The 12,072-nt window shown below is 37.6% G+C and overlaps 1 protein-coding gene across 4 annotated transcripts in view; it reads left to right on the forward strand.

The window, feature by feature from the left end:
• Window positions 1-12,072, forward strand: part of ADGB (androglobin) — a 153,765-nt gene that overhangs the window by 91,526 nt on the left and 50,167 nt on the right. For 2 of the 4 annotated variants that reach the window (XM_087865567.1, XM_045805294.2), the window contains exons 20-23: window positions 2,427-2,594; window positions 6,980-7,115; window positions 7,746-7,883; window positions 9,825-9,918. In XM_087865567.1, coding sequence (XP_087721693.1) covers window positions 2,427-2,594; window positions 6,980-7,115; window positions 7,746-7,883; window positions 9,825-9,918 — 536 coding nt within the window. The remainder of the gene's footprint in view (window positions 1-2,426; window positions 2,595-6,979; window positions 7,116-7,745; window positions 7,884-9,824; window positions 9,919-12,072) is intronic. The other 2 variants (XM_087865568.1, XM_087865569.1) reach the window with 2 other exon arrangements.

A 12,072-nucleotide genomic window follows, 5' to 3' on the forward strand; every position in this document is an offset into this window, starting at 1 on the left:
ATAGCACCGCTTTGTATTAATGAGGCAGGATCCTCTCGGCCAGTCATTAAACCTCTGGGCCAGGGTAGCAACAAGATGGCTCTGGAGCAGCTCTTTTATGTGAACGTTGCTGTGGCCCAGACATGCTCGGTCATGGATTCTTGGCTCTCTGGGCAACGGTTGTGCAGGGTTCCCCACGGCTGCGTCTTCCTGCTGTGCTGTTTCTCACCAGTCCTCTCCCTCCTGCTCAATAGGAGGGAGATCAACAAGCCCACCTTATAATTACGTGTCTCTTATTCCCTTAATTACGTTTATTCTGCTTATTTTAAATTCTTGTTTCATCTTTTTTTGGTTTTCTTTTTTTTAAAAAAATAGTTCTGCTTTAGGTGGTATGGATTATCTAGTTTGTCTCTTTCTTTAGGTGACTTAACTTCATAGGTGTTCAGTTATTTTGGTCTATGAACTCATCTTTCCCTGGGGTTATCAATTCCTCCAGCTTGTAAAAATTACTGGGCCTGAAAGCCAGGCCCTATTATTTTTCAGTTCTAATGAAGAAGCAAGAGAGAAGACTAGTCCAAGAGCAGAGAGACTCAAGCTCCTCGGAGCCATACGTGATCACTCCCAGTGCTGCTGCTTGACCACACGATTTTTCTGGTCATGGCTTCACCTCTGGGAGAAACACCATTGAGAATAGGCTTTCTCTAGGCTTTCAGAGGTTGGGGAGAAGGTAATAGAATGGTAAATGCATTAAGGGGGCAAGTCAGTTGCATCTGTCTTCATCAGCTCACCCCAGCCGGGATCTGTACCGACCAGGCATAGCTGCTGGGCCATTCCTCAAAATTTCTGCAGGGAACCAAGGAGCAATGATGGCACCATGGTGCTCCCTAGGAAAGGAGCAAAAACACTTCACAAAGCTTTGCTCCAACTTCACCCTCTTCATGCTGTCTCAGAGCACCCTCTGCTCTGGGCAGCTCCTCCTCTACCCACCAACTACCCACTACACACCAATCAAAATAATCTGCAAACTCCCCAGGGTTCTCTCTCTCTCTTCCCCTCTCTCTCTTTCTCTCCCCCCACCAACTCTCTTTTGGGTTTTGACCTAAAGATTTACAATTTGACATCTGATTTCTTTTTTCCACCAGCCTTATTGAGGTCAAATAGACAAATAAGATTGTAAGTTATATAAACCGTACATCATGGTGATTTGATATACATAAACACTGTGAAAGGATCCCCACCATCTAGTTAATTAACATGACCATCACCTCACATACTTATCTTTTTTGTTGTTGTTGACAACATTTTTTTGGTGACATTTGAGTTCTATTCTCTTAACACATATCAATTATACAATACAGTGCCATCAACTATAGTCACTGTGGGTTACATGTAGATCTTCAGACCTTATTCATCTTATAGTTGAAGGTATGTACCCTCTTACTAACCTCTCCTTATCTTTCCCACTCCCTAGCCCCTGACAACCACTTTTCTACTCTCTGTTTTTCAGTTTGTTTGTTTTTAAATATTCCACATATAAATAATACCAGGCAGTATTTGTTTTTCCCTGTCTGGTTTATTTCACTTAGCATAATGCCTTCAAAGTCCATCTATCCATATTGTCACAAATGGCAGGATTTCCTTCTTTTTCATGGCTAAGTAATATTCCATTGTCTGTGTGTGTGTGTGTGTGTGTGTGTGTATAGTATATATCACACATATATACTACAGCTACACACACACACACACACACATATACACACTACAGCTTCTTTATGCATTCATCCATTGATGGACACTTAGATTGTTTCCATGTCCTGGTTAATGTGTATAACGCTGCAATGAATATGGGGGTGCAGATATATTTTCAGTGTCCCATTTTCATTTTCTTTGGCTATATACCCAAAAGTAAGATTGCTAGGTTAGATAATAGTTCTATTTTAAAATTTTTAAGGAACTTTCATACTGTTTTCCATCTCCCTATCTCCTTTTTGCTTTTATTGTCTCCTCGGAGTCAGTAGCAGGAGGGAGCCAGAAGCAGGGGAGAGCCAGTTCACCCCCTTATCTTTTTCATCCTTATCACTCTCTCCCTGAACTCTTCTCTGCCCATCAGTTCCCCAATCCCACACAATTTTGTCAAAGTAATTTCTAGACATCCTTTGGAACTAAGTCTGGGTATTAATACTGTGGAGAAATTTCCCCTGGCTCCCAATACAAGGGAGATGTTCTTCCCATGTGTTCCCACTACAGCAGGAATTATACCCCTTGTTTTATATCTTTGGGATCATAGGCCCTAGGAAAATGCCTTGATCAAGCAAGCGCTTCATAAATAACTATTGAATCAACCATATAGAAGAGGATTAATATATTCACAGGAATTAAATTTTTGTAAGCTTAATTACACTTAAATAAAAAAAAGTGAGGCTGGCTGCTATGCTTTGTCTTCACAGGAGAGCTACCGGTTCACAGAGCAGTCACTAGCAATTTTGAAAGCTGTTGGAAATGTGATTGTTAGTTTCAAAGATAAGGGTAAACTCTCTGTGGCTCTGAAGGATTTACAAGCAGCTCACTACCCTATACCCCTCCACAATAAAGAGCTAACGACACAGCATTTCAGGGTAAGCATGCTCAAGTTATGATGTTTCTAGAAGGATACTTTCTGTTTGAAAAAACAGCATATCTTATATTAAGCGATCCCCAAAATTTAGCCTTTAAAAAGACTTACATACATTTCAAAGAGAAAGAGAAAGAACTTGCACATTTTCTGAAATGGTATCTAGGAGAAAGGGAAGAAAAGTGTTTCTTCCTTTATTTCCCATAGAGAGAATTAAGCCTTGCTTTTGCAATTTGTATTTGCTCCTATAGGATCTTGTATTCTATCTGGCAACCCTACCTGGGACACACATCACTCCTAATTGGGAACCGCTCACCTAGAGCGTGAATAATCCACAAGAAATGCCTGCCATGATTTACTCTTCAACCAACCTGATTTCCTCCCTTAAGTGAACTCTGTTATCCACTCTTCAGGGTAATGGCTCTAGATGGCTTAAGGAGGTGTTCACAAGCTCTAAAAATAAACAAATAATTAAATCATCATATGACAAGAAAGCTAGGCTCTCCACTGCCACCGAAGACCATGGTTAGTATTCAACATCTCTCTCCTCTACCACCCATTCTAGATTTCCCCTATTTTTCCAGCCAAAGCTTCAGCTGTTCTTGTTGCCTGGTGGGTGACCTAGACCTTCAATGCTGCTGAGCGCAAAACATTGATTGCCTTACTCTTTTCAGGCTGTGATTAATCATTCACTGGGGAAGCACCAAGAAGTATCCCAGTAAATTCAGACATAATTCTTCTTGTTCCCATCATGCAGCAGAAACCCTAGTACTTCAGGACAATCAGGGTTAATTCTTCCCCACACACCGTTATATTTGTTCCTTTTTTCCTATTTGTATACCAGAATGAGAAGCTCAAAGCAACCAGGCGTATATCATAACTTAGGTTTTTTGTAAATCATACCATGTTCCCTCATGGAAATATTCCTTGCTGTCCATCCCCAGAAATTAGGTCCTCCAAATTAGCAAACTGCCTGTTGGGACAGAGATCACTGATTATTGCAAATGAACCAATGGAAATAGTGCTGAGAGAGGCCAATCCTACTTCTAATTTTTGAATCCCAGGCCTGTATGTCTTAGCTTTACGGATATAACACTGCATGTTGGTCTTTGGTTCTATTCATACATACTATGCCCTGGAAGATACCATGTCCGGTCTACAGGGGGTCATCCCCAGACTGGCCTCTTAGCTGAGGCTTTTATATGCCATTCCAATTTACCAGGAATTTTATCAATTCTTTCTATGGTATATATTAGTACTATTGAGTTCCAGACATTCCCCAGTGGTTATATCTTCTCTGTATAATGTGACCCTCGGTCCAAGGGGATGTTAGGCTGGATCTGATGTTTGTAAATCAGATTTTCTGTAACCCCTTGGATGATGCTGGCAGTGGCACCAAGGAAAGAGAAAGCAAGTTCATATTTGAGATAGGTGTCAATGCTAGTAAGGACAAACGGCGACAGGAAGAATTATGTGTAAATTTGCTGGGACATTTCTTAGTCCTTCTGCATCTCCTTGATAGAAGCCCACTGAAATAAACTTGCCACCGTGTGGCTCACTGGAATCTCCAGAGGATGTTATCATATTAAAGCTTCTGCTACTGACAGGTTAGACAGCGAAGCCTGGGTGAAAGAGAGCCCAAACTATGGGAACCATTTGTAGTTCCTGCCCCTGCCACCCAGATTACTTGTGCGAGGCCAGATCTAATATGTAAAGGGCCTTTCCACATGCTTCATTTACAAAAAAGACAGCTGTTTTGGTAATGAAATACTTATATATTTTTAGATATTTTTATAATTTTATATTACATAATTACGTGATATTTCTTCAGAGCTACATCCCATAAATCAATAGATTCCAAATTTGTCTACCGTAAATAATTCCAGGTGGGTCAGGCGCAGCATACTATAAGTACCCCATAGACAAGGACTGCCTCACTGGTAAATAACGTTAGTGTTTTCTGGGAGGTCTTTCATTAGCATGTTTACGACACCATTGGACCGGGTGATCTTTCTTTGTTTCCCTTGGTGCTCAAATCTCCTACAGATCTTCCTCTTGCTTTGGATCCAGCTTAAAGCTGATGGCTTTCTAAGTCACTCAGTAAATGCATTGGAATAATAGCCCCCAAAGCAGGATATCCTATCGCCAACTCCAGAGAGGACTATCAAGTACTGGCCTCTTTCTTAGTTGCAGTGTCTTATCCTTTACCTTAGACGGGATGTCCTAGCATGCCTAGTCCTCTGGACCCCTGAAATCGCTAATGTGGTGAATCCGTGAATCTATGCGAGGATTATTCCCCACTCTCTAGTATGCATGTGTCTTAATCAGGAAGTCAGAGTAATGGCGACTTCCTGCCCACAGGTCTGAGTTTACTGCCATCATCAACATTCACACGTAGCCCAGAGCCATGTCCTGTAGAACGCCAACATGATCAAGGACTCTGAACACTCAAATGTAAGAGAGACTAGTAGGGTTAGCATAATCATGTATTTTTCTTATTTTATCTTAGACGTTGACATATTTAGGGCATTTTATTAGTATGTCACAAAAAAACACATCTAACTCACTTAAGTCATAACAAGAAGCTGGATGTGTGAATTTATTGTAAGGATAGAGGGAATCTTGACACCTAAGGATAGGAATGACTCAGTGAGGAACTTCAAAGAGGGGCTAGACAGCCCTTAGCACTTCTCTTCTTCATTTTGTTTTTCTCCTTACAGACATGTTGTCTATACTCCTAAGTTCGTATCATAGAAAAACTGACTCCTGACTTACGTCACTTTCCCAGATGAGGCCAGTTTAGAATGTCTTGATCCTAATTTCAAATTATTTGACCAAAGTAATAATGATTTGCTCAGCTTGGGTTAGGTGGTTTCTTGCAGGCTTATCTACCGTTGTCGGTTGATGGGGCAGTTATGGATAGAGATTATGAGATTAGGTCCCTGTCTCTAAATATATGGGGAGAGGGGAGGAGTAGTCAGAAAATGTGGACTAAGCAGGAAGTACAATAGTCATATGTCTTTGAAGAGAATTGTATTCCACCAATTCTAAGATGTACATTTCTTTTCACACTTTAACATGAGAAGGAAATTAGAGTGTGTCTTATAATTGGTGGTTCTTTATAATCATTACTGGCCAGGTAGCCTTCAGAATTCTCTGCACACGCATGGACTTGTTCATAAGGGTTCATACTGTTACTGCTTCAAAAGAAATATGTGTATTGTTGACAAAGGAGTAATCCTTGTGGGAAGAGAATTAAATGACATTAGAGAGCCTCTCAAAGAAGCATGAAAGGAGATGGATTTTCCCCATCCCAGACTGATACATCCCCTGCCCCCTGCCCCAGGCTCAGGGAAAGAGAGAGAAGAAGAGAACCTGGCTAAAAAATCACCTCAAATGGTGTCCCAGGCTCCTTACATAATCCATCAAACACATTACTCCCTGTGGACAAATAAATGGCTAAAAGTAATCCAGCAGCAGTGTGCTGGGCGTGGTGGTTATTCTTAGCGGCATGACTGAATACATGGAATCCCTCAGTATTGCAAGATAAAAACTATGAAAAAACTTGGAAAGAGAAATATTTGCTCTGTTTATGGTCTAAAAACCTTCCATGGGTCCTCTTTGGTAGGATCGGGAAGGAGCCAGCACCAGCACTTACTGAATGGGGGTCGGTGGGTGGTTTGAGTAAAATATCGCAGGGACCAAAGTAGAACGCACTTTAGGCAATGGTGCATCTTCAAAGCTTGACAACATAAAGGACAAAACTATATAGGAAAACACAGATGTTAAGCATTTTCAAAAAGTGATTTGCAAGGTAAGAGTTTGAATATGAATGTTTGCAGAATATTTAACCAACTTATGTAGCTTATTTTATTTTTTCATGTATGTTTCAGTGTGATGTATGACGAAAAAGCTCTGTCTAAATAAATCTAAAAGAGCTTTTTCAGTGGGAAATAAATACTCATAGATGGAAAATAGAAAGTGATAAAAAGTCTAAGCAGCATCTTTTCTTTTTTGGTAACATATGAAACAATAGCATGTCTTACAGTGGATGGTGTTTTAGAACCAGTGAAATATAGTATTTTACTTGCTTAAGCACAAGGGCCATATTTTTCATCTTACACTATATCTCTTCAGTTATGTTCTGATCGGGTGTACATTATAAACATTGTAGTGATTAAATTTTATTAAATTAGAAATGGTAAGGTGATAAATAATTTTGCTCTCTTCCTGGGTGAGGGAGACCTCAAGAGCTTCTGTTATATTGTGCATCTGAGAAAGATGTATTTTTGCTTTTAGAGTATTTAAAGATCTTTAGAGCCTCTCTGGCCAGATAATGTTATTTTTTTTTGGTTTAAAAAATGTACTAACGTATTTTATCTTTTTCAGGTTTTTCATATCTCTTTATGGCGCTTAATGAAAAAAACTCAACTAGCAAGACCTCCTCCCAACTTTAAATTTGCATTTCGCGCTATGGTTTTGGATTTGGAGTTACTCGATTTCTCCTTAGAAGAGGTTTCTTTAGGTACCGAATACTTTAGATATTTGTTTGACAAAGGACTTCCTAGCCTTGTAGAAGATAAATAATTTGAGAAAAGCATGAAGTGTTTGTGGACTAGGTAGACTAGGTCTGGACCAACAGGTGGGGCATTCTAGCTGTGCTCTGGGAAGCCCACGGTCTCCAAGGATCTGTCGTGTGTCTCCAACTTCACATATTTCCAGGGAAGCCCAGAATTCCCCTATTTTATTTGTTTCTGCCCTGAAAGACTATGAAAGTCACTAACATTTACGGTGTGATTTGAGGAATTCTGGAAAGATGTTCGGATCCAAATAATCCTCCCGTCCCGCTCTCCCTATGCTCTAGTCACGCAATTTTAACATTTTCTTTCAATTTTGAGAGAAGCCCCTTGCTATTTTCACAGAAGAATTAATAGTAGCTCACTCCTGGGTCAATATGTAGTGTTTCCCTTCTCCAGAATGTTTACATTCTAAAAAAAGATCACCTGCAGAGCACGATATTAAATATAAAGACAAATCTATCATGGTGGCACTTGATATGTCAGGGGACTTTAGCAGTTAAAGGCATTGAAAACTGGGGAAAAGATTAAATACGTTAACTTAGCTTTCAGCCCCAAATTTGTTTTTCTCTTTCCAGCGGAGTGGGTAGACGTTAAATGCTGTCTACCAGTAAATGATAAAGAATATTTTCCTGAGGAAGTAGCAGCAGTAATTAAAATTCAAGCCATGTGGAGAGGGACTTATGTCAGATTGCTTATGAGAGCTAGAACACCAGGTATCATTTTCCAGTCATTTATAAAATGAACTTGTGTACGTAAGAATGAATATTTGTGTGCTAATGAAAAACATTTTGGAGTTATCTTACTTAATTATTGGGCTAATTCTTTGTAATTCTATAAATATTGAAATTCCTTGAGGTCAGAATACATGTCAGCACACTCACTCTCTTGCTCCCAGAATTTAGCACAATACCTGGCCCAGAGTAAACACACGACAGATACGTGCTGAAAGAAACAATGAATGAATCATTGACTGATCAGCTAGGTCTTCCCAGTCTGTTGTCTTTAAACACAGAGAAACAGTTTTCTCCTCTATGCATCTCCAATGCCTAGCGGAAGGCTGCAGCAGTCAGTTTCAGCTAAGTCATGGACATTTTTATATTTCTAGACCATTTTTCAAAGAAATAAATGAATGAATGAGTAAATGAATGAATGAGCTGGACGAGAGAGGCTTCCATGTGTCCGTGCGGCATACATTTAGATAGCACAGGATGCATTTGAAGTGTATTCTAGCTATTACATCAAATTATCAGTGTATTCTATTAAATCAAGTTACTTATGTATGTATAATAAACTATTTTTGTGAAAAAGTTTATTTTATTTTAGCTTTTTATCAGCTTAGAACACTGTAGAGGCAAAGACTATATTTAAACATTTTCATTCTGCAGTTTTTGTTTCATAAGACGATAGAATTTTTTTTAAGATTTTATTTATTTATTTGAGAGGAGAGAGAGAGAGAGAGCTTGTGAGTGCACAAGTGAGGGGAGGGGCAAGGGAAAGGGAGAAGCAGACCCCCTGCTAAGCAGGGAGCTCAACTCTGGGCTGGATCCGGGGACCCTGGGATCATGGCAGACACTTACCTGACTGAGCCACCCAGGCGCCCTCCAATAGAATTTTTTGAATATATTGAAACATTTTGTTGTAAAGTGTCTCTCTTTGAAGTATTTCATGAGAATAACCAAAATCTTCATCTCAGCAGTGAAAACTACAGATACACAAATGTAAAATAAACTACATTATATAGTTATGTGAGAGAAAAATATAACTGTTGCTTGATTTTGATATTATTCTATTAGTAAAAGCAAAGATAGATCTATCAAATTAAATATATAGTAAAATATACTTTTTGTTGTCCACATATGCTGTGAAAGTTACATTCAAACAGTGATTTTCTTTCTCTTTTTAGACACAAAACCTTGAACAACTTAGTAATGTTTTAATAATATTTGCATATCTCACTCAGTGCATATTTATCGAATAACTTGTGTGCACAGCACTGTTCTAAATTCTGAATTTATTGAAGTCAGTTAAACTGACAGAGTTTCTGCTTTGATGAATCTTGTGTTCTAGTGGTGGTAGACATACAATAGACAAGTAAATATATTAAGATATCAATTTCAGATGCTAGTAAGTACTATGAAGAAATTAAAATAGAATAATTAGGGAAAAAGTCAGTTTCTGACATGTTAAATTTGAGCCACTTACTATGGATTTGCATTGTTCTTACCAAGTCATCTACTCCTAAACCACTGTGGATTATGGGCTTAAGATTTAGTGGGATCCCCATTAGCCATTGTTTTTTAGAAAAATTGGGTGAATTATTTTTTCTGTCATAAGAGCTTTCATAAGGAACTTTTGGTGGGATAAAAGATCTCCTGATGTAAACTCTTTGATGACAATCTTCAATTAGATCAAAGAACACTTTATGGTTTTTAACTGAAGATGAAGGGGAAACAACATAAATCGATGAGCAGAGCTGTGGACTAGAAGCTTATAGCTTTATATTTTAAGCATAATTTTGCTGCTAATAAAGCTTATGACTTTGGATACCAGCTTGTGAATTTCAGTTTCTTTCTCTGTAAAAGGAGGACTTCGAACAAGATGATTTTTCAGGCATCTTACAGTTTTTATATTGCATTTTTAATTATTATTTTTAGACACAAAGGAAAATACCAGTGTTGCAGATACTCTTCAGAAAGTTTGGAGTATACTGGAACTGAATATAGAACAGTACGCAGTTTCTCTCTTAAGGTAAAGCAGTATAATGACATTTCTTTGGCAGTATCTTGGTACCCTTCAAGTTCCTGTTCAAGTACGAACATGCTCCTTGAGTTTTCTTAATCACTGCAGCTGGAAACACCACTTCTCCTGAACTTCCACCGTATTTTATCGGAAGCATTTCTATGGTACTTACTACCTTTGGTTTGTCTTAATCACACTTAACTTAGATTCTAAGTAGAAAACCTCTGAGAAGCAGAGCAAAGTTTCTTGAAGTTTTTATGGTGCTAAGGTGACCAAGGTCAGAGTTTAGGACCTGCTGGGGGAGGGAACTCCAGCAAACAGTTAAAATTGTCAGTTGAAAACCCTAGATGGTAACACTAGAAACAGGGGTAAACCGGAAGTAGACTGAGCCTCAGCAAGAGTGTACTGTAGCCACAAACCATGTCTGAGCAACAGGATGATCGGGACAAAAATGAGAAATTATAAATTATATATATATGTATGTATGTATCTATATATGTATATATTGGTTTAGGAGTAGATGATTTGGTAAGATAGATATATATATATCTCCAGACATATATAAAAGAAGCAGACCCTCTGATGATGTTGGAATTAGCAGGCAAAAATCTTAAAACTTAACTGTAATGGAAATGCCAAAGAAAATTAAGAATAAGGAGAAAATAGATCAAAAGTTTAGATTAATAAAACAGAGTCAAATGACAATTACATAAATGATGATTTTAACAACTGAAATTAAATACTTATTTGTAGGTTTAACAGCAGATTAGTCAGATTGGTGAACTCGGAGATAGGTCAATAGAAAAGTATCCAAACCGAAGCATAGGAGAAAACGAGTGGGAAATAAGAAAGCAACATAAGGGACATGTGGAATATGCTCAGAAAGTCTGTTTTGTCATTATAGCCCCAGACTGTAGAAAGATAATAACTGAGAACTTTCCAAAACTGGTAAAACACATCAACTCATGTTTTCAGAAGACTGCATGTGAACTCCATGCAGAAAGGCTACAAAGAAAAGTATACCTAGACTCACTACAGTCAAACTACTTAAAACAAAGGCCAAAAGGAAAACCTTCAAAGCAGCCAGAAAAATAATACATATTATCTTCAAAGGGCAATCAACAAATAGCTACACATAGGAGTAAATTCATGACCTTAGCAATGTAAAATGTAGAAGTGGGTATAAGGTTTTAAAGAGTTCAAAGGTTATAGCATTATTGCAGAAATGGTAAAAGTAATAATTTAGATGAAACTCTAACAGGGGAAAGATGCACTGTATCCTTTCTAGCAATATACTAATGAACTAGCTAGTGAATTTAGGAAGAAATAAGATTAATCTCACAAATCTTCTAGAGAACAGAAAAAGAGGAAACACTAATCAATTCATAATCTTGAATTTAAAAATTCAACAGTGCGGTAAGAAAATGAAACAGTAAACTAATCACCTTCTTGAAATTGCAAACCAATCACCCTTTTAAATAGATGCAAAAAATGTAATAACATACTAATAAATATAAATTAGAATTAAATAAAAAAGATAATGCCTTATAGTCAAGTGGGCCTCTCATTCCCAGATATACAATGGTGGCTTAACATTAGAAGATTTGTCATTTTAATTCAGTACATTAGCAGGGAAAAGGATCAAATCATTTGGTCCTCCAGATAGATTCAGAAAAAACATTTGATAGAATTTAACATAAATTCAAAAAATTTATTTTGTTTTTAGAAAACTTGGACTTTTGGCAAAGAACACTTTTAGAGAAGTCTTTCATTAATATGTTATTGGTACCCAGTATTTTCAAAACTTACTACACACATGATTAGTGGTGAAATTTTGATAGCTTTTTCTTGGGTTTAGAAATGAGACAAAAATGTCTGTCTGATGACTTCCATTCACAATAATCCTGGAATAATTCTGAGAAGGACAAAATGACAATAAAGCAAAATAAAAGTCATTAGGATTTGAAGGGAAAAAGTAAAACCACCACTGTTTACAGATGATATGATTGTATACGTAGAAAATATTTTAAAATCTGCAGAAAAATTATTAGAGCTAATGAGAGAATTAAGAAAAATTGCTGGAGACAAGGTCAATATAAAATAACAGTTGGATTTCTCCTTAACAATCAACAAAAAATTATATATGAAAATATACAAAAACGT

The sequence above is a fragment of the Ursus americanus genome, chromosome 11 (genome assembly GCF_024610735.1).
Source record: "Ursus americanus isolate L20-20 chromosome 11, mUrsAme1.1.p, whole genome shotgun sequence".
Lineage (NCBI taxonomy): Eukaryota > Metazoa > Chordata > Mammalia > Carnivora > Ursidae > Ursus > Ursus americanus.